General features: G+C 56.9%; 1 protein-coding gene across 1 annotated transcript in view; it reads right to left on the bottom strand.

The window, feature by feature from the left end:
- kif5ab (kinesin family member 5A, b) overlaps positions 1 to 22,255 on the bottom strand; it is a 70,440-nt gene that overhangs the window by 4,699 nt on the left and 43,486 nt on the right. Inside the window, 12 exon segments of the mRNA XM_052009422.1 lie at positions 419 to 501; positions 879 to 1,023; positions 1,500 to 1,668; positions 1,670 to 1,720; positions 13,506 to 13,610; positions 14,460 to 14,531; positions 14,941 to 15,001; positions 18,334 to 18,435; positions 18,583 to 18,655; positions 18,658 to 18,691; positions 19,523 to 19,587; positions 19,711 to 19,828. Of these exon segments, the coding sequence (XP_051865382.1) occupies positions 419 to 501; positions 879 to 1,023; positions 1,500 to 1,668; positions 1,670 to 1,720; positions 13,506 to 13,610; positions 14,460 to 14,531; positions 14,941 to 15,001; positions 18,334 to 18,435; positions 18,583 to 18,655; positions 18,658 to 18,691; positions 19,523 to 19,587; positions 19,711 to 19,828 (1,078 nt within the window).

Raw genomic sequence — 22,255 nt, 5'->3', positions numbered from 1 at the left:
GGGCCGTCGCGAACCAATCAGTCTGAACTGGGCTGTGTTTCCTACACGGCCCCCGAGCGTGGGCATCTCGCACTGGCTCGCCTTCAGTATCCTGACACAATCTTGAACCGGACAGTGTTTTACACAGGTACCAATTGCCGGGTTATGCACCGGCCCGCGTTTGCTATCATTGCACACCGATCATTGCAATGAGGCCTGTGTTTCTGTTTACACAACCATCGAGCGCCAGGGTCGCGCGCTGGCCTGTGTTTGCTGCCACTACACACCAGGTGATGTGTAAGCTGGCCCAGTGGGAGCACCGCATGGACTGCGGCAGTTCGAGGAGGCGCCTCACCCCCATGTTCCCTAAGGGTCAATGGTCAGCAGCCTCGGGAACCCCTGGCACCCCAAACAATGGGCAGGTAAATAAAACCCTCACCGTTATCTACCACCTCCTTCTGATAGAGGTCAAGGCAATCCGGAGACACCACTGGTGACCTGCCGCAGGACCCGGTTAGTGAGCTGGAGAAGGGAGAGATCAGTCAGCTCGTTCCGGATTAGAATTCCCAATGAGACAGAGGCACAGATGGATGGACTCACCCACACAGTAAAGCACCCCCCGCACCGTCCCATCACACACTCCTGGGGTCAGACACACAGGGTGAGGCTCCCCCCACTGTCCCGTCACACACTCCCGGGGTCAGACACAGGGTGAGGCTCCCTCCACACCGTCCCATCACACACTCCTGGGGTCAGACACACAGGGTGAGGCTCCCTCCGCACCGTCCCGTCACACACTCCCGGGGTCAGACACAGGGTGAGGCTCCCTCCGCACCATCCTGTCACACACTCCCAGGGTCAGACACACAGTGAAGCACCCTCTGCACTTTGCCACTTACTATTTGACCTTGGAGCTGTCCGCCAGGTAGAGCGGGTGACAGGTGTGGAAGAGGGAGTTGCTGAAGGTGCAGGACTCGGGGTTACGGGAGGCGTGCACGCCCAGCGGGGAGCAGGCCGGGTGTTGTCCTGGTCGCACCGGCTTCGCTGAAACACAAGGGCAACGTCTCAGCATCGCAGGCTGCAGGGCGAGGGGCGCTGAGGGGGGAGCACTGCGGGAGGGTTGGTGAGGAGGGAGGGGCGGTAAGGAGGGTGCGCCACGGGAGGGACAGTGAGGAGAGAGGGGCAGTGAGGAGGGAGGGGCGGCGAGGAGGGAGGGGCAGGGAGGAGGGGGGCGGTGAGCAGGGAGGGGCAGCGAGGAGGGAGGGGCGGATGAGGGAGGGGCGGCGAGGAGGGAGGGGCGGCGAGGAGGGAGGGGCGGCGAGGAGGGAGGGGGGTGAGGAGAGAGGGGCAGTGAGGAGGGAGGGCAGCAAGGAGGGAGGGGCGGCGAGGAGGGAGCGCTGGGGAGGGGCGGCGAGGAGGGAGTGCCGTGCCCCGGTGGGGAGGTGGGTGGGCAGCGCGTTGTACCCCCTCCGGTTCCCGCACAACGCCCTGCTCCCCCCCCCCCCCCACACCCCCCTCACCGATCTGTGCCGAGTGGGACCTCCTGGGCATGTTCTTGGAACGCACCACCTCCTTGATGCGCTCCACCTCCAGCTGGTACCGCCGGCGGTCCTTCACCGCTCCCTGCTTGGCTTCCTTCAGTGCAGCCTCCAGGGCCCGCACTCTCTCAGCCGTAGCCCGCAGTCGCTCGCTTCTCCAGCTTCGGAAGCTCGCAGCGCAGGTCTGCATTGTCACGAACCAGCTGGGCACCGCATTTTGCCCCCCAAAAAGGGAACAGAGACACAGAGAGAGAGACGGAAGGGCAGGAAGGGTGAGTCCTGTCAGTCGCTTGGCGGTGAAGCCAGGCCCCTCCCCAGACCCCGGCAGCATCCCCCACCCTTGCCCACCTTTGCTCTGGAGAGAGGGTGCGGGAGAGGTTCACCGGGACGCTGCCGGGATTAGAGGGCGCGAGCTGCGAGGAGAGGTCGGACAGCCTCGGGTTGTTCTCTCCGGAGCGGCGGAGGCCGAGGGGAGAGGCTTATAAGATCACGAGAGGCACAGATAGAGCAGACAGCCGGGATCTTTCTCCCCCCACCCCAGGGTGGGAATGTCTAATACCAGAGGGCGTGCGTTTAAGGTGAGAGGGGGGATAGTTCAGAGGAGATGTGCGGGGCAGGTTTTTTTACACAGAGAGCGGTGGGTGCCTGGAATGTGCTGCCAGGGGTGGGGGTGGAGGCAGATACGATCGAGGGGTTTAAGAGGCTGTTAGACAGGCCCATGGACGTGCAGGGAATGGGGGGAGATGGTCGACGTGCGGGGAAGAGGGGTCATCAGTTCAGTCCAACACGGTGGGCCGAAGGGCCTGTTCATGTGCTGTATTGTTCCCTGTTGTATGTTTGATTAACTCCCTGCATCCTGCGGTTGCTTGGAGAACCACAGGGGTCACCTGTCCCACCACTTGAAATGATCGTGACTGGTCCCCCTTAGGCCCCATCTCCTCTTCCGTCCCAGTACCCCACAGCCCTCAATCCCACCCCCACCCCAATCCTTCAAACGTTTACCTCCTCCTCTTTGGATCGCCCCAGTGATTCGGTCTCCACCCCCCCCCCCCCCCCCCCCCCCCACCTCGGGAGCAGAGAATTGCAGGGATTTCCCTCCCTCTGAGAGAAGACGTCCCCACACACCTCAGAGTTAAACGACACCCCCCCAACCCTGTAACTGTGTCCCCTCATTCGAGACCCCCATCCCCCCCCCAATCACTGGGGGAAACATCTCCATACCTCCCCTGTCACGTCCCCTCGGGGTCTGAGATGTTTCAGTGAGTTCACCCCTTGTTCCTGTCTCCTGTGTCTCTCTGATTCTAGATCTTGATCAAGACCCTTCCTTGACACAACTTTTACCCCATTCTGTCATTACAGGGTCAACCCAGTCTCTCTGAGTCTCAGGTTGGGAGAACACACACCGGTCCTCACTGAGGGGTCAGCGGTGGGAAGGGTGAGAAGCTTCAAGTTCCTGGGCATCAACATCTCAGAGGATCTATCCTGGGCCCAACACATTGATGAAATCATGAAGAAGGCACGCCAGCAGCTCTACTGTGTCAGGAGCTTGAGGAGATTCGGTCCGTCACCAAGGACCCTTGCAAATTTCTACAGATGTGCGGCGGAGAGCGTTCTGACTGGTCGCATCACCGCCTGGGACGGAGGCTCCAACGCGCAGGGTCACAAGAGGCCGCAGAGGGTCGTAGGCTCAGCCCAGCTCCATCACGGGCACAACCCTCCCTGCCACCGAGGGCACCTTCAAGAGGCGGCGGCATCCGTCACTGAGGACCCTCACCACCCGGGACATGCCCTCTTGTCGTTACTGCCATCGGGGAGGAGGTACAGGAGCCTGAAGACCCCACACTCAACAATTCAGGAATAGCTCCTACCCCCCTCCGCCGTCAGATTCCTGAACGATCCGTGAACCCGTGAACACCACCTCGTCATTCCTCTTTTGCACTGTTTATTTACTTTCCTCCAGAGGGTGGTCCATACGTGGAACGAGCTGCCAGAGGAAGAGTCATTTAAGAAGCACTTGGATAGGTACATGGAGGGGAGGGGCCTGGAGGGATTTGGGCCGAACACAGGAGATTGGGACGGGCTGGATGGGCACCGTGGTTGGCAGGGACTGGTTGGGCTGAAGGGCCTGTATCCGCACTGTATCGTTCTACAACTCTATGGCACAGGCAGATCCCATTACAAACCCGGGCACAGAATACAAGGGGAAACAAAGATTGAAGGGCTCCCACGCTGAGCCGGGGGGTGGTGAGGGGGGGAGTGGGCAATTGAAGGGCCGCAGCGCCGCCACTGGTGGGATGGCGGAATTGCGCCATGACGTTTACATAGGCAGATCACATGGGAAATTGGTAGATTTACAATGTGCACCTTCTTGGTGGGGGGGGGGCGTGGGGAAGGGAAAGATAGTTAAATATTCCATTAAAAAAAAAGGGGAGCAAAGTATGACCGCACGCACAAGCAAACGATGAGCAGAGTTAACACCTGGAGGGATATCACGTGAAACGATGTGCAATGGAGGGTGCCTCAACCACTGAAGTAGTTCCACTGGCAGGGAGAGAGCCAGAACTCACGGTGAAGGCAGCCAGCAGTGTGCTAGAACTGTGCACTCAGTGCTTTTCATGGCAACTGCTCAGAGCATCAGTCCCACCCCTGGGCCACACCCTGGTGATCATTTAGTGTTCGAGGGGCACCTCCCCACCAGCACGGAAACAGGCCCTCCATCCCACCCACCGCCCCATCTGTGTCGATCCCATCTCCCGGCACCTGGCCCCTGGACTTCCCCCGTCTGGGTGTGACTCAAGGGCCCGTCCAGACACTTCTCCAACGCCGCCAGCGTCTCCGCTTCCTCCAGGAGAGCGTTCTGGGTCCTCACCGCTCTCTGGGTGAAGGACGTCCCCCTCACATCCCCTCTCCACTGAAGTTTTATCTGCCTCTGGTGTGCGGAGAAGTTTCCTGCAGTCTGCCCTCTCTACACCCCTCAGATCCCCTCCACGTCTCCTCCCCCTCAATCTGTGTCCTCCAGTTGTACCTCCCTCTGGTGTGGGGAGACGTTCCCTGAAGTCTGCCCTCCCTGACGTTACACACCTCAATCACCATGTCCGCTCCAGGGAGGACAGACCCAGCCTCTTCACTCTCCCCACGTCACAGAAACTCTCCATCCCCGGGCAATGTCCTGGTGAACCTCCTCTGCTGGTGACCAGAACTGCACGCAGTCCTCCAGCTGGGGTCCGACCCGGGTTTGGAGCACAACCTCCTGACTTCTGCGCTCAGTGCCCCGATGAATGCAGGCCAGTGAGCCACCTGCCTTCCTGACCACACTCTCTACCTGTGATGCCAACCTCAAGGATCCTTGGACTTGTACACCAGTCCTGGTTAGTCATGGGACCAGCAAGAACATGGAACTTGGGCCTGGGGCAAGAACACGGAACGTAGAACATGGAACGGTCCAGCACAGGAACAGGCCCTTCTGCCCATCATGTCTGTGCTGAACACAGTGCTGAATTAACCTAAACCCCTTCTGCCTGCACACGATCCACATCCCCCCATCCCCTGCACATCCATGTGTCTATCTAACAGCCTCATAAACCCCTCCATCGTATCTGCCTCCACCCCAACCCCTGGCAGCACATTCCAGGCACCCACCGCTCTCTGTGTAAACAAAAACCTGCCCTGCACATCTCATAGAACATAGAGAACATAGAACACTACAGCACAGTACAGGCCCTTCGGCCCACCATGTTGTGCCAACATTTTATCCTGCTCTGAGATCCATCTAACCCTTCCCTCCAGTTCTCTATCATTCATGTGTCTGTCTACCGAGTCTCTTAAATGTCCCTAATGTATCTGCCCCCACAACCTCTGCCGGCAGTGCGTTCCACACACCCACCACTCTCTGTGTAAAAAAACTTACCCCTGACATCCCCCTTATACCTTCCTCCAATCACCTTAAAATTATGTCCCCTCGTGTGAGCCATTGTCGCCCTGGGAAAAAGTCTCTGACTGTCCACTCGATCTGTGCCTCTTGTACACCTCTATCAAGTCACCTCTCATCCTCCTCCTCTCCAAAGAGAAAAGCCCCAGCTCGCTCAACCTATCCTCATAAGACGTGCTCTCCAATCCAGGCAGCATCCTGGTAAATCTCCTCTGCACCCTCTCTAAAGCTTCCACATCCTTCCTATAATGAGGTGACCCGAACTAGACACAATACTCCAAGTGTGGTCTGACCAGAGTTCTATAGAGCTGCAACATCACCTCACGGCTCTTGGATTCAGTCCAGTATTCGACATTTCCACCCCGGGAAAAAGACTCTCTCTGCTCTATCTGTGCCTCTCGTGATTTTGTAAACCTCCATCAGCTCTCCCCTCAGGCTCCGCTGCCCGACCTTGAAAGGATTGCAAAATCCAGTGAGGATTCATCCAATCCAATTGGGGTTGGGAAGGACCTACCAAGTCCACCTCAGGGTGAAGCAGCATGCGAGGGTTCTCCCGGTCCAGAGCGAGGCATGCAAGCGGCCGGGACCCAACTGGAGAGATGGACACAAAGATACGGATGAGGGGTGATGAAGGTGAGGGGGGGTTGATGCCAATTCCAGGTGACAATTGGGGTTCCTCGGCCCTTCCACCCCCACTTGTTGGTGTCAGGGGATCGTGGAGTAGCCTGGAGAGGTGCCCCACGATCCCTGGAGAGGGGCTGGTGTGGAAGGCCAGGTCAGAGGTTGTGACTGCACCTTCTGAGGGTCAGAGGTCCTGGGCTGTGCTGAGACGCAGCCTGGAACTTGCCCGTTGTTCGGGGGGCTTTGCCCATGTTGTCCATGAAGGCACTGACTGTTGCTGGGTCAACGTGGGAGGGGGCGGTGAGGGGAGAGCACCGCACTGTGGGAGGGGCAGTGAGGAGGGAGCGCCGCGGGAGGGGCGGTGAGGAGGCAGATCCACGCCGCGGGAGGGCTGCCACTGTGTCCCGGTATCTCTGGACGAGCTGGGCGCCAGGGCAGGGAGAGGTCTGGGCTGTCCCTCCGAGGAACTGGTTGGGGAGCCTCGAGCCGGGGGTGTCGGGGTTGGCTGATGGGACTCAGTGCAGTCACACATCTGGGGGGGGGTTTGGGGGGTGGTGAGGATGTGGTGAGGTGTAAGGTGGTCGGTCAGATGGGATGGTGGTGGGAAGAGAGAGGTACCTTGGCATGCCAGACCATCACCTGCGGCCATTTGCATTGGGGAGGCGTGTGGGAACGGCAAACCAAGAGAGAGAGAAAAAGAGAGAGAGAGAGATTGGCAGGAGGCAGAGATGGTTCAAGGACAGAGCAGGGCAGACAGAATGCCCACAGCGGTTCCAACCCACTCCTCTCCCCACTGCACTGTGGGGCTGAATGACTCAGGGACCCTGCTCCTTGAGGTTCGGGGGGGGTTGGGTGGGGTGAGGGAAAGGGAAGGTGGGGAGGTGGGGCGTGCCTGTCGAGGGGGCAGTGGGGAAGGGGGGGCGGAGAGCCCCTCCGCTCCCTCATTCGACTGATCCTGTCCCTCAGTGCCCTCCCCCCCGTTCTCCCCCAGGCCCCCCCCTCAAATGTAATCGGTGACGGCCACAACTGCTTCGGGTGGGAGTTCCGCGGATTCGACCACCCACTCCCCCCTTTTCTCCTCAACTCAAGTCCCGAGTCTCTTACTGCCACCACCAGAAACTCTGTTCCCCCCCCCCCCCACTGGTTCTGCACTCCCTAACGGGGGGAATATCATCTCTCCACCACCCCCCCCTCCCCAGCCCCCTGTCGAGCCCCTCTGATCTACTGATGCGCCCCGCCTTACTGTTTACCCTGCCAAGACTTTGTACTTATCCCTGTCGAGTCCCAGATCTCCCCCGTCTCACCTCCAACCTACACCCTCTTGTTTCTCGATTCCAACCCCCCCCCCCCCCCCCCACCTCATACCCTGGAGAGAAAACCAATGCACCACAGAAAGCATCCTATCCGGATATATCACAGCTTGGGATGGCAACTGCTCTGCCCGGGACTGCAAGAAACCTCAGGGAGTTGTGTGGACACAGCCCAGCGCGTCACGGACACCAGCCTCCCCTCCTTGGACTCTGTCTTTACCTCTCGTTGTCTTGGTGAAGCAGCCGGCATAATCAAAGACCCCACCCACCCGGGACATTCTCTCTCCTCCCCTCTCCCATCGGGTAGAAGATACAGGAGCCTGAGGGCACGTCCCACCAGGCTCAAGGACAGCTTCTACCCCACGGTGATAAGACTATTGAACGGTTCCCTTATACGATGAGATGGACTCTGACCTCACGATCTACCTTGTTGTGACCTTGCACCTTATTGCACTGCACTTTCTCTGTAGCTGGGACACTTTACTCTGTACTGTTATTGTTTTTACCTGTACTACCTCAATGCGCCCTGTACTAACCCAGTGTAACTGCACTGTGTAATGAATTGACCTGTACGATCGGTGTGCAGGACAAGTTTTTCACTGGACCTCGGTACACATGACAATAATAAACCAACACCAATCTTGCACACCTCTATCCGGTCTCCTGTCAGCCTCCCTCACTCCAGGGAGAACAGTCACAATCTCTTCCCCGTAACCGGAGCTCTCCCATCCAGGGCAGCATCCCGGGAAACCTCCCTCCGCACCCCCTCCAGCGCGGTCACCTCCTCCCCGTGGCATGGGGACCGGAACCGCACGCGCAGTCCTCCAAATGTGGTCTGCCCAGAGCTTTGTGAACATAGACCAGTACAGCACAATACAGGCCCTTCGGCCCACAATGTTGTGCCGACCTTTAAACCTCACCTAAGACTATCTAACCGCTTCCTCCCACATATCCCTCTATTTTAAATCCCTCCATATGCTTATCTAGTAATGTCTTGAATTTGACTAATGTACCTGCCTCCACCACCACCCCAGGCAGTGCATTCCATGCACGAGCCACTCTCTGGGTAAAAAACCTCTCTCTGATATCTCCCTTGAGCTTCCCACCCATTGCTTTAAAGCCATGCCCTCTTGTATTGAGCATTGGTGCCCTGGGAAAGAGGCGCTGGCTGTCCACTCGATCTATTCCTCTCAATATTTTGTGCACCTCTATCATGTCTCCTCTCATCCTCCTCCTCTCCAAAGAGTAAAGCCCCAGCTCCCTTAGTCTCTCCTCATAATGCATCCTCTCCAAACCAGGCAGCATCCTGGTAAATCTCCTCTGCATCCTTTCCAATGCCTCCACATCCCTCCTATAATGAGGTGACCAGAACTGGACACAGTGCTCTAAGTGTGGTCCAACCAGAGGTTTATAAAGCTGCATCATTACCTCGCGGCTCTTAAACTCAATCCCTCGACTTCTGAAAGCTAACACCCCATAAGCTTTCTTAACTACCCTATCCAGCTGTGAGGCAACTTTCAGGTTTAGCTCCGTCTGCACGGACGCTGCCCGACCAGCTGAGCATTTGAGCCACTCTCTGCACACAGACCGCCACCCACTTCCATCCACAGTGGGGGGCACAGAATAAAAGAGACTGGGGTGGGGGGGTTTCTCAAACGCTGGTGAGCCCACTGCTGGTGTTTGTGGCTCAGCCGCCAGCAAAGGGGTCACCTCTTCCCAGCATCATCGTTTGCCTTTTTAGGTTGGGCTCGTCACTGAACATTCTGAACACTGAAGTTTTGTAGAGCTGCATCATTACTTCACGGCTCTTAAACTCGATCCCTCGACTTATGAAAGTTAACACCCCATAAGCTTTCTTAACTACCCTACACACCTGTGAGGCAACTTTCAGGGATCTGTGGATATGAACCCCCAGATCCCTCTGCTCCTCCACACTGCCCAGAATCCTGCCATTAAGTTTGTACTCTGCCTTGGAGTTTGAAGCTGCATCATAACGTCCGAGTTTTATATTCTGGGTCCCAACTGAGGAAGGCCAGCGTTCTGTACGTCTTCTCCCCCCACACTGTCCACCTGTGCTGCCACCTTCAGGGAGCCATGGACCTGAGGCCCCTCTGTCCATCAACGTTTCTTAGTCACAGAGTCACGCAGCACAGAAACAGGCCCTTCGGTCTAACCGGTCCGTGCCGACCCAGATTCCCATCCAAGCCGGTCCCACCTGCCCGCGTTTGGCCCATATCCCTCTGAACCTTTCCCGTCCACGGTCCTGTCCGAGTGTTGCTAATGTACCTGCCTCACCCACTCCCTCTGGCAGCTCGTTCCACATACGGACCACCCTCTGGGTGAAGAAGTTGCCCCTCGGGTCCCCTTGAAACCTCCCCCTCTCACCTTCAACCTGCGCCTCCCCTACCCTGGGGGAAAAGGCCGTCTTCTCTCTGCCCTTCATAACCTCACCGACCAGGTTTGCGCACAGCATGGAATGAGGCCCTTTGGTCCATTGAGTCCGTGCTGACCATCGAACACCCACCTACACCAATCCCATTCCATTCCCCCCCACTCCACATTCCCATCGACACCACCCTCCCCTCCCAGACTGGCTTGGCAGTAGGCTTCAGTTGTAAGGCAGCCCCCCTCCCCTCCCCCTCCTCCAGCCTGTTACACGGGGACAGGAGGCCATTCGGCCCCTCTTGACCCTGTTACGGAAGAGGACAAGTGTCCTCTCGTACTCCCTTGCAGACGAGCGTGGGTAAGTGATCTCACCCGATCCTGCAAGCCAACTGTCTGTCCCCCCGGGGGCATGCCCCATTCAATTCCGGGACATCAAGGAGGCAGATGTAGCGCTTTACAGCACCAGTGACCGGGGTTCAAATCCAGCCACTGCCTGTAAGGAGTTTGTACGTTCTCCCTGTGTCTGCGTGGGTTTCCTCCGGGTGCTCCGGTTTCCTCCCACATTCCAAAGACGTACGGGTTAGGAAGTTGTGGGCGTGCTATGTAGTATCATACATTAGGGAGGCCTTCATAATAACCAAACCCACCATTGGGGTTCATCTCAGGAGGGACAGATCATGACAATGACAATGAGGACGTAACTTGTGGAATGCCCCAAGGATCAGTCATAGAGTCACACAGCAGGGAAACAGGCCCTTCGGCCCAACCAGTCCGTGCTGACCCAGATTCTCATCCCAGCTGGTCCCATTTGCCCGCATTTGGCCCATATCCCTCCGAACCTTCCCCATCCGCGGACCTGTCCGAGTGTGTTAATGTCCCTGCCTCACCCACTCCTCTGGCAGCTCGTTCCACGTATGGACCACCCTCTGGGTGAAGAAGTTGCCCCTTAAATCTCTCCCCTCTCACCTTAAACTTGTGCCCTCTTGATTCCCGAACCCTGGAGGAAAAAGTGTGCGCATTCACCCTGTCTATCCCCCTCGTGGTTTTATACACCACTATAAGGTCACCCCCCTCCCGCTCCAAGGAATAAAGTCGCAACCTGCCCAACCTCTCTCCATAACTCAGTCCCTCGAGTCCCGGCAACATCCTCGTAAATCTCTTCTACACTCTTTCCAGCTTAATAACACCTTTCCTACAGCAGGGTGACCAGAACTGTACACAACGCTCCAAGTACGGCCTCGCTGACGTCCTGTATGATTGCAGCATCACCTTGTTCTTGGCCTTCAGTTATTTACGGGTTATATCAGTGACCCAGAGGAAGGGGGCAGGGTGTGACATCTGCCAACGACAGGGAAACAGGTGGAGGGCACGTTGCAATGAGGATATTTCGACTCTGCAGCGGGATACAAATGGGGTTGGGTGAGTGGGACAAAACTTGGCAAAGGGGGTTTGATGTGGGGAAGTGCGAAGTCACGCTCTTCAGTAAGAGGAGTCCAGAGACAGGCAACCATCTAAGTGGAGAGAGGTTACAGGGGTGGGTTCAGCACGGAGGGATCTGGGTACTCTTGGATCACATAAAAGTCGACAAGTGGTTGGGAACTTACTGCGAGGTTTGGGAGCTCGGGAAGAGGGGAGTATTGTCACAGTTGTACAGGGCGTTGGCGAGGCCACACCCGGAATACTGCGCACAGTTCTGGTCCCTAAGAAAGGACAGGTGGGAAGAGGTCCACTCAGCTAATTCCTGGGTTGTCCCACCACCAGGTCTGTATTCTTCGGAGCTCAGACCGAACAGAGATGTCTCAGACCCTGAGGGGACGTGACAGGGGAGATGTGGAGATGTTTTCCCCCAGTGGGGGCAGTCTCAAAGGAGGGGGAGGTGGTCATTTAACTCTGAGGTTCTTGCAGAGAGTGGCGGAACTTGGGCAGTCCTGTCACCAGTTACAGCTCTCCCCACCCGTCAGGGAACATCTACAAGAGGCAATGTCTCAGGAAGGTGACGTCTGTCATCGGGGGGGGGGTTGGTGCTGTGCCCTCTTCTCGATGCTGCCATTAGGCAGGAGGTCCAGGGGCCTGAAGACCCCACACCTCCAGGTGCAAGGATGGACTTTCCCCCACTGCCGTCGGGTTCTCAAACCCACCTGAGGAATGCTATCTCCACCTCATCTCCCACGTGCACTAATGTCATTGTGGTTGATTTTGTCGTGCAACTTATGGACAATTTATGCTAGTTTAAGTTCATGCTAACTGATGTTTGTCGAATTTGTAATGTTCTGTGGATCACTAGGGGGGGATTCAAACAGGGAGGTACATCGAGGGAGAGGCTCTGGGGAAACGGCAGAGATGGAGCACGTCTGCCATGTGCGTGTTGAGCCTCCTCCTGCTCCTTTTCTTCCCAGTGTTCTGATGTCCAAAGCCGGTGCTGACCTTTGGTTGGACCACCGGTACCCACCGCAGAGAGGATCTGGAGGCAGTGGGAGAGGGTGCAGCTATATAGGACCCTGGTCAGACCCCACTTGGAGTACCGTACTCAGTTCTGGTCGCCTCACTACAGGAAGGATGTGGAAGCCATAGAGAGGGTGCAGAGAGATTTACAAGGATGCTGCCTGGATTGGGGAGCATGCCTTATGAGAACAGGTTGAGGGAACTCGGCCTTTTCTCCTTGGAGCGACAGAGGACGAGGGGGGACCTGATAGAGGTGTATAAGATGATGAGAGGCATTGATCGTGTGGATAGTCAGAGGCTTTTCCCCAGGGTTGAAATGGTGGCTACAAGAGGACACAGGTTTAAGGTGCTGGGGAGCAGGTACAGAGGAGATGTCAGGGGTAAGTTTTTTACTCAGAGGGTGGTGAGTGCGGGGAACGGGCTGCCGGCAACGGTGGTGGAGGCGGATACGATAGGGTCTTTCAAGAGACTGTTAGATAGGTACATGGAGCTGAGTAAAATAGAGGGCTATGGGTAAGCCTAGTACTTTCTAAGGTAGGGACATGTTCGGCACAGCTTTGTGGGCTGAAGGGCCTGAATTGTGCTGTAGGTTTTCTATGTTCTATGACACTTGTGGGGGGGCTCACGTCAGGAGAACGGGAACAGAACACGTCTCCCTGAGGCAAACGACCCCCCCCATCCCCAACACCGCACCATGGAGACCTTTCAGCCAGCGAGGGGTTGGGACGGTGGAGACGGGGACAGGAGGTGGGGAACCAGAAACCATCGCCCAGGAGAATCCGGCGGGGAATTTGGGAGGGGATCCATTCCCCGAGGAGCGGCGGGAATGCGGGGCTCCCTCCCCGCCCCGAGACGGGTCGGTGGGGGGGGTGGGCGGAAAGGGGATCAGGGGGAGGTTGGTCCAGCGTGGGCAGATGTGAGGAGTGGTCACAACCTGGGAATATCTCATTGGCGGTCAGTGCAACCTAGGGTGGAAACGGCTCCCTTGTTTGGGGGGCAGGGGAACTGAGGGGGTGGGGAGGGGAGTGACGTAGTTACTCCTGAGCCTGCAACAGGAGAAGGCCATTCAGCCCTCCGGAGTCTGTTACACAGCATCAGGAAGGACACACTTGGCCATTAGTTGACCAACCTTCGGACAACTTTGTACATCTCTCTCATTATTCAGCCCCCTCCCACTGCTCCCCCCACCAGCCCCCCCCCCCCCCCGAGACCTCTGACCCTCCGCCAGAGGTCAGGATCGATCGGTACGGATGCCCCCACCCCCACCCGCACCCCCCCAAATGACACCCCCCTGACCTCTACCTGTTTGTGAACCTTTGTAAGTTGGTCCAGGTTGTTCTCAAGAAAGGATATCTTCTGCTTCTGGGAGACACACCCACCGCTGTCGTCCGGTTCCAGGTCAGTGTTCTGGGGGGGGGGAAGGAAGAAATGTCCACTGGTCAGGCAGTGGTGGCTGGAGTGTGCACGATGGAATAGGCAGAGAGAGCTGGATCTCTGCAGCACCGCTCCTCCTGCCCTCCTCCTCCCGCCCCTCCCTCATCCGCCCCTCCCTCTCCCTCCCGCCCCTCCTCATCCCGCCCCTCCCTCCCCCCGCCCCTCCCTCCCCGCCCCTCCCTCATCCCCGCCCTCCTCTCCACAGACACACAGGGACACGCGCACACACACAGTTCACACACCACACAGTCCACACCACACACACACTGACACACAGGCAGACACACACACACACACACACACACACACACACACACACACAAGCATTGGGACACACACATACAGACAGGGACACACACACACAGACTCACACTGGGACAGACAGACAGACACACACACACACACACACAAGCATTGGGACACACACATACAGACAGGGACACACACACACAGACACACACTGGGACAGACAGACACACACACACACACACACACACACACAGAGGGAGGGACACACACACACAGGGACAGACACACACACAGACACAGAGGGTAGGACACACACACACACACACACAGGGACAGACACACACACACACACAGAGGGAGGGACACACACACACACACACAAACAAGGACACACACGCAGGGACACACACACACACACACACACACACACACACACACACACAGAGGTGGGACACTGACACAGACATATGAATTGGGAGTGGACCACCCGAGCCCCCAGACCTGCCCCACCAGTGGATAAACCCCCAGCTGGTCTGACCGTGACCCTGAGCACCGTGTGATGCTGTCACTTACTTTCCTGACCCGTGTGGTGAGGTCTTGAACAAAAAGTTTTCGTAGGTTGTGAAGAGTTTGAAGTTCTCGTGCCTGAGGAGAGAGAGAGTCAGAGTGAGTTATCAGAAACGGGCTGGTGCAACCACAATGGGGGCTTCGTGGTTTCAGCGGGGAATGTTTATCCATGAGGGAATTAGAGACCTTTCGGCAACGGAGGTGATCACAGGCTTCGGTTCATAACACTTTCAGTGTTGCCTCTCACCCCCTGGCAGGGCGCTCCTCCTCACGCCCCCCCGCGGCGCGGGCGCGGCGCTCCCTCCTCACCGCCCCTCCCCCGGCGCGGCGCTCCCTCCTCACCGCCCCTCCCACGGCGCGGCGCTCCCTCCTCACCGCCCCTCCCACGGCGCGGCGCTCCCTCCTCACCGCCCCTCCCACGGCGCGGCGCTCCCTCCTCACCACCCCTCCCGCGGCGCGGCGCTCCCTCCTCACTGTGACTACTCACCACAGTCTCTTCAAGTCCTTTAAGATCCTGTCTGGACTGCTCCTGTTTCTCGTGGAGAAATCTGCGGTGGGAGGGAGGGAGGGAGGGGTGGGAGTGAGCAACAGGAGACACTGAGAGACGCCTGCTCCCACTGCAAGCCAGCTGACCCCCACACAACACACCCTTGGACCTGAGGCAGGGAGTGGCAGAGACAACACACAAGGTGGGAAGGCGCTGCACTGCTGGAACGGAGGGAGGATCGTGACTGCGCTGGAGAGGTCCACCAGGACCCTGCCTGGGACGGAGGGTGTCCGTCATCGGGAAGGGGGGGGGGTCCCCCCTCCTGGAGGGGTGGAGGGTGAGGGGTGGGCTGTGGGTGGACCTGACGGAGGCGTACAAGGCGAGGAAGAGAGAGTGCAGACCGTGAGAAACCTCTTCCCATGGAGGGCGTGTCTGAAACAAGAGGGCGGAAGGTGAGAGGTCGGTGGGGGGCGGTGTTCGGTGGGGATCTGAGGGGGAATTGTTAAACGTCATTAATGTCCCTGCCTCGCCCACTTCCTCTGGCAGCTCGTTCCATGTACGGACCACCCTCTGGGTGAAGAAGTTGCCCCTCGGGTCCCCTATTAAATCTCTTTCCCCTCTCACCTTAACCCTGTGCCCTCTAGTTCTTGATTCCCCAACCCTGGGGGGGGAAGACTGTGCGTATTCACCCCGTCGATGCCCTCGTGGGCTTATACACCTCTGTAAGGTCACCCCTCACGCTCCAAGGAATAAAGTCCCAACCTGCCCGACCTCTTCCATAACTCAGTCCCTCGAGTCCAAGCAACATCCTCGTAAATCTCCCTGCGCGCTCTTTCCCAGCTCAGTGTCATCTTCCCACAGCAGGGCGACCAGAACCGAACGCGGTGCTCCAAATCAGTTCAGGGCATGGAGCAGGGAGCTCATGGTACAACCTCACAAAACGTGAGTCAGACCACAGCTGGAGGACAGTGGGCAGTTCTGGTCCCCACACGACAGGGGAGGAGGTGACTGCACAGGAGAGGGTGCAGAGGGAGTTTCACCAGGACCTTGCCCCGGGACGGAGCATCTCAGTGATGAGCAGAGACCAGAGAGGCTGGGTCTGTTCTCCCTGGGGTGGAGGAGGGTGAAGGGGGGGGGACCGGATAGAGGTCTAGAGAATTAGGTGGGGGGGGGGGGAGGAAGGGTGTGCGGCATCAAACCTTTCTCCAAGGCCTAAAACAAGAGAGATTTCGAGGGGATTGGAGGAAGGGGGGGTGGGGGGGTTGGAATCTGGGACGGACTGACTGAGGGGGTGGAGAATCACAAGGTCACAAGATAAAGGAGCAGAAGTCGGCCGTTCGGCCCATCGAGTCTGTTCCGTCACTTCACCACGAGCTAAACTATTCTCCCATCTAGCCCCAGTTCCCGGCCTTTTCCCCATATCCCTTGATACCCTGACTGATCAGATACCTATCAATCTCCTCCTTGATCACCCCCAATGATCGGGCCGCCACAGCTGTACGTGGCAACGAATTCCATAAATCTACGACCCTCTGGCTGAAGAAATTTCTCTGCATCTCTGTTCTAAACGGGTACCCTCTAATTCTAAGACTGTGCGCTCTAGTCCTGGACTCACCCAACTTCGCCACATCTACTCTGTCCAGTCCTTTCAACATTCGAAGTGTTTCTATGAGGTCCCCTCTCATTCTTCTGTACTCCAGTGAGTACAGTCCAAGAGCCGACAGACGCTCCTCGTACGTCAGCCCTTTCATTCCGGGAATCATCCTCGTAAATCTCCTCTGAACCCTCTCCAACATCAGCACATCCTTCCTATGATAAAGGGGCCCAAAACTGCACACAGTATTCCAAATTCCTGGTGAAATCACGGAGATGCCACGGCCAAGAAAGCTCACCAGCGCCTCTGCTTCCTCAAGAGGCTAAAGGAATTCAGTTTGTCCCCTTTGACTCTCACCAACTTTTACAGATGCACAATAGAAAGCATCCTATCCAGATGCATCACGGCTTGGTACAGCAACTGCTCTGACCAGGACCACAAGAAACCGCAGAGAGTTGTGGACACAGCCCAGTGCGTCATGGAAACCGGCCTTCCCTCCATGGACTCTTTACCGCTCGCTGCCTTGGTGAAGCAGCCGGCATAATCAAAGACCCCACCTGCCCGGGTCATTCTCTCTTCTCTCCTCTTCCATTGGGTAGAAGATACAGGAGCCTGAGGGCACGTACCACCAGACTTAAGGACAGCTTCTACCCCACGGTGATAAGACTATTGAACGGTTCCCTTATACGATAAGATGGACTCTGACCTCACGATCTACCTTGTTGTGACCTTGCACCTTATTGCACTGCACTTTCTCTGTAGCTGGGACACTTTACTCTGTACCTGGGACACTTTACTCTGTACTGTTATTGTTTTTACCTGTACTGCCTCAATGCACTCTGTACTAACTCAATGTAACTGCACTGTGTAATGAATTGACCTGTACGATTGGTGCGCAAGACAAGTTTTTCACTGGACCTCAGTACAAGTGACAATAATAAACCAATACCAATACCAAATGAGGTCTCACCAGTGCCCCCACCGAGCCTCATCAACATCTCCTTACTTTGATACACTATTCCTCTTGAAATGAATGCCAACATAGCATTCTCTTTCTTTACCGCCAACCCAACCTGGTGGTTAACCTTCAGGATATCCTGCACGAGGACCCCCAAGTCCCTTTCCAACCACAGGATTGGAGAGGTACCTGGACCAGAACCACCGAGGCTGAGACGGGGACGGATCAAGAGCAGGACAATGGGATGAGTGTCAGTGGGTCGTCAGTGGTCAGGATGGACAGGGTGGGCCGAAGGGCCTGTTTCACTCTGTACGACCCGGTGAACGTTAACCTGGCTCCCAGACGCTGAGTGTGGCTGCGCAGGAAGAGGGTTCCGTGCAGCAGGGAGCCTCCTGAGAGGCACCGTGTGGGAACTGCACAGGGGGCACTGAGCTTCCCTGGGAGGTGAGGTAAAGATGGGTTAAAGAGGGAGGGGAGTCTGCACGGAGGGAAGAGAGAGAGGGAGGGAGAGTGAGGGAGGAAGAGAGAGAGCGGTGAGAGGGAGGGGACCCGGGGCAGCTGGAGGAGGAGAGAGAGAGGTGAGGAGGTGTAGGGAGGGAGTCCCAGAGCTGGGGGACCCGGGACAGCTGGAGGAGGAGAGAGAGAGGTGAGGAGGTGTAGGGAGGGAGTCCCAGAGCTGGGGGACCCGGGACAGCTGGAGGAGAGAGGTGAATGGAGATCATGTGTTGTGCCTTGACCAGAAACATTAACAGTTCCTCCCTCCATGGATGCTGCCCGACCTGCTGAGTGTTTTCATTGTTTAAGGTAGTTTGCAGAGGGCCAGCTGTCGACCTGCACTTACGTAAGCTCCTGAATTTTTTTGCTTTTTTCCTCCTGCTCACTTTTCAACTTCTCGAAGTCGGCACGCAGCTTCTCCAGCTCCAGGTTCAGCTGCTGGTTCAGACTGAGACGGGAGTCACAGGGTTAGTCACAGCACTCTGGCTCAACAGGAGGCTCCCTCCTCGCTGCCCCCCCACAGCACGGCGCTCCCTCCTCGCCGCCCCTCCCACAGCGCGGCGCTCCCTCCTCGCCGCCCCTCCCACGAACGTACTCTTTCAGCTCATCTATCGTCTTCTGCTTCTCTGCAATCTCGTCCCGCAGTCGAGCCAACTGCTTCTGGTGTTGTCCCGGTGGCTCTCCCTCCGCCTGTCCGCCGTCTGCTGTCGAGGGACAGGGGCAGAGAGGTCAGTGTGCACTGCATCGGTGTGTGAAGTATTGGTATGACAGCAGTTCACATGGTGGGTGTATCGTCAGACTTAAGATGTGGTGTCGCAGGTAGACAGGGCGGTGAAGAAGGCGTTCGGCATGCTGCCCTTCATTGGCAGGGCACTGAGTGCAGGAGTTGGGAGGTGACGTTGCAGTTGTACAGGACATTGGTGAGGCCGCACTTGGAGCACTGTGTTCAGTTTTGCCAAGGGAAAGATGCCACTGAGCTGGAAAGAGCGCAGAGGGAGATCTACATTGCCAGGACTCGAGGGACTGAGTTATGGTGAGAGGTTGGGATTTTATTCCTTGGAGCGTGAGGGGTGACCTTACAGAGGTGTGTAAAACCACGAGGGGCATCGATAGGGTGAATGCGCACAGTCTTTCCCCCCCCCCCCCAGGGTTGGGGAATCAAGAACTAGAGGGCACAGGTTTAAGGTGAGAGGGGGAAAGAGATTTAATAGGGGACCCGAGGGGCAACTTCTTCACCCAGAGGGTGATCTGTACGTGGAACGAGCTGCCAGAGGGAGTGGGTGAGGCAGGTACATTAACAACACTCGGACAGGTACACGGATGGGAAAGGTTTAGAGGGATCTGGGCCAAATGTGGGCAAATTAGACTACATGGGGGTGAACGGGTACATCATCACTAACTGTGATCATATGCGGGGGGTGGGTATATCATCACTAACAGCGACCCTGTAGCCTGGGCTGGCGACCAGCTTTGCTCGGACTGTGTCGGTGCGCCGCTGTGAGGGTCTCATGGGGTCCCCCCCCCAACGTACCCACCTTCACATCCTCTGTGCGCCCCGCCGTCCTGGCCTCCGCCTCTTCCTCCGTTCCGTTCAGCGTATCTGCGGGGAGAGGGAGATGGGGGTAAGTCCGCAGCAGTTCCAGGTTGACCTCGGCCCCCCCCCCCCCCCCCCCCCGGTTACAGGGACTCCCTCCTGGCCGTGACACGGGGACGGTGGGGTTACCTTGTTCCTGCAGCCTAGCCATCTCCTCGTTGAGGGCGTCGTAAGATCGCTCCAGCTGCCGTCTCTTCATCTCTGTGTTCTGGGTGCACTCCGTGAGCGAGTGGATCTTGGCCTCGTGCTAGGGGACAGAAAGGGAAGTGACAAGCCCTTGTTTAGAACATAGAACAGTACAGCACCGTACAGGCCCTTCGGCCCGCAATGTTGTGCCGACCTTCAAACCTCGCCTCAGACTATCTAACCCCTTCCCCCCACATATCCCTCTATTTTAAATCCCTCCGTATGCTTATCTAGCAATCTCTTGAATGTGACCAACGTATCAGCCTCCACCACCGCCCTAGGCAGCGCAGTCCACGCCCCAACCACTCTCTGGGTAAAAACCTCCCTCTGATATCTCCCTTGAACTTCCCACCCATTGCTTTAAAGCCATGCCCTCTTGTATTGAGCATTGGTGCCCTGGGAAGAGGTGCTGGCTGTCCACTCTATCTATTCCTCAATATTTTGTGCACCTCTATCATGTCTCCTCTCATCCTCCTCCTCTCCAAAGAGTAAAGCCCCAGCTCCCTTAGTCTCTCCTCATAATGCATCCTCTCCAAACCAGGCAGCATCCTGGTAAATCTCCTCTGCATCCTTTCCAATGCCTCCACATCCCTCCTATAATGAGGTGACCAGAACTGGACACAGTGCTCTAAGTGTGGTCCAACCAGAGGTTTATAAAGCTGCATCATTACCTCGCGGCTCTTAAACTCAATCCCTCGACTTCTGAAAGCTAACACCCCATAACTTTCTTAACTACCCTATCCAGCTGTGAGGCAACTTTCAGGTTTAGCTCCGTCTGCACGGACGCTGCCCGACCAGCTGAGCATTTGAGCCACTCTCTGCACACAGACCGCCACCCACTTCCTCCACAGTGGGGGGCACAGAATAAAAGAGACTGGGGTGGGGGGGTTTCTCAAACGCTGGTGAGCCCACTGCTGGTGTTTGTGGCTCAGCCGCCAGCAAAGGGGTCACCTCTTCCCAGCATCATCGTTTGCCTTTTTAGGTTGGGCTCGTCACTGAACATTCTTCAGATAGAAATGTCCTGACCAGTTGCATCGCGGTCTGGGACGGCGATTCGAATGTGCAGGAACGTAAGAACACAGTACACTGCAGCACAGTACAGGCCTTTTGGCCTGCGATGTTGTGCCGACATTTTATCCTGCTCTGAGATCTATCCACCCCTTCTCTCCCACATCGACCCCATTTCTCTGTCATTCACGTGTCTAAGAGTCTCTTAAATGTCCCTGATGTACCTGCCCCCACCACCTCTGCCGGCAGTGCGTTCCACGCACCCACCACTCTCTGTGTAAAAAAAAACATAGCCCTGACATCCCCCTTATACCTTCCTCCAGTCACCTTAAAATTATGCCCCCTCGTGTGAGCCGTTGTCGCCCTGGGGAAAAGGTGTTGGCTGTCCACTCTATCTATGCCCCTCATAATCTTGTACACTTCTATCGAGTCACCTCTCATCCTCCTCCTCTCCAAAGAGAAAAGCCCCAGCTCGCTCAACCTCTCCTCATGAGACGTGCTCTCCAATCCAGGCAGCATCCTGGTAAATCTTGAGGAACTGGGACTGTGTCCGGGACTGGAGGGCTTGAGTTGTAGAGGTTATAAAACCATGAGGTGGACGGTCTTTTTCCCCAGGGAGGGAGGGAGGTCCAAAACTAGAGGGCACAGGTTTAAGGTGAGAGGGGAAAGATCTAAAGTGGACCTGAGTGGCAAGTGTTTCACACACAGGGTGGTCTGTACACGGAACAAGGAACAGGTAGAGGTGGGTAAGATAACGTTTAAAAGATACTTGGATGGGTCCGTAGATGGGAAAGGTTTAGAGGGATATGGGACAAACTTGGACAAATGGGACCGGCTCAGGAAGACAACTTGGTCAGCATGGACTGGTTGGGTTGAAGGGCCTGTCTCTGCGCTGTGTGACTCTGTGAATCAACTAGTCCCGAAATGTTAGCTCTTACTTTCTCCACAGATGCTGCTTGACTGCTGGGTGTTTGTACCATTCCCTGCCTCTGTTTGGGGAGAGAATTTTTTATCCCACTATCCCGTCACACACTCCCAGGGTCAGACACAGGGTGAAGCTCCCTCCGCACCGTCCCGTCACACACTCCCGGGGTCAGACACAGGGCGAGGCTCCCCCCGCACCGTCCCGTCACACACTCCCGGGGTCAGACACAGGGTGAGGCTCCCTCCGCACCGTCCCATCACACACTCCCAGGGTCAGACACAGGGTGAGGCTCCCTCCGCACCATCCCATCACACACTCCCGGGGTCAGACACAGGGTGAAGCTCCCCCTGCACCGTCCCGTCACACACTCCCGGGGTCAGACACGGTGAAGCTCCCCCCGCACCGTCCCGTCACACACTCCCGGGGTCAGACACAGGGTGAGGCTCCCCTGCACCATCCCGTCACACACTTCCGGGGTCAGACACAGGGTGAAGCTCACTCCGCACTGTCCCGGCACACACTTCTGGGGTCAGACACAGGGTGAAGCTCCCTCTG

Source organism: Pristis pectinata, chromosome X (assembly GCF_009764475.1).
Source record: "Pristis pectinata isolate sPriPec2 chromosome X, sPriPec2.1.pri, whole genome shotgun sequence".
Lineage (NCBI taxonomy): Eukaryota > Metazoa > Chordata > Chondrichthyes > Rhinopristiformes > Pristidae > Pristis > Pristis pectinata.
This window is presented reverse-complemented; position numbering and strand designations above follow the sequence as displayed.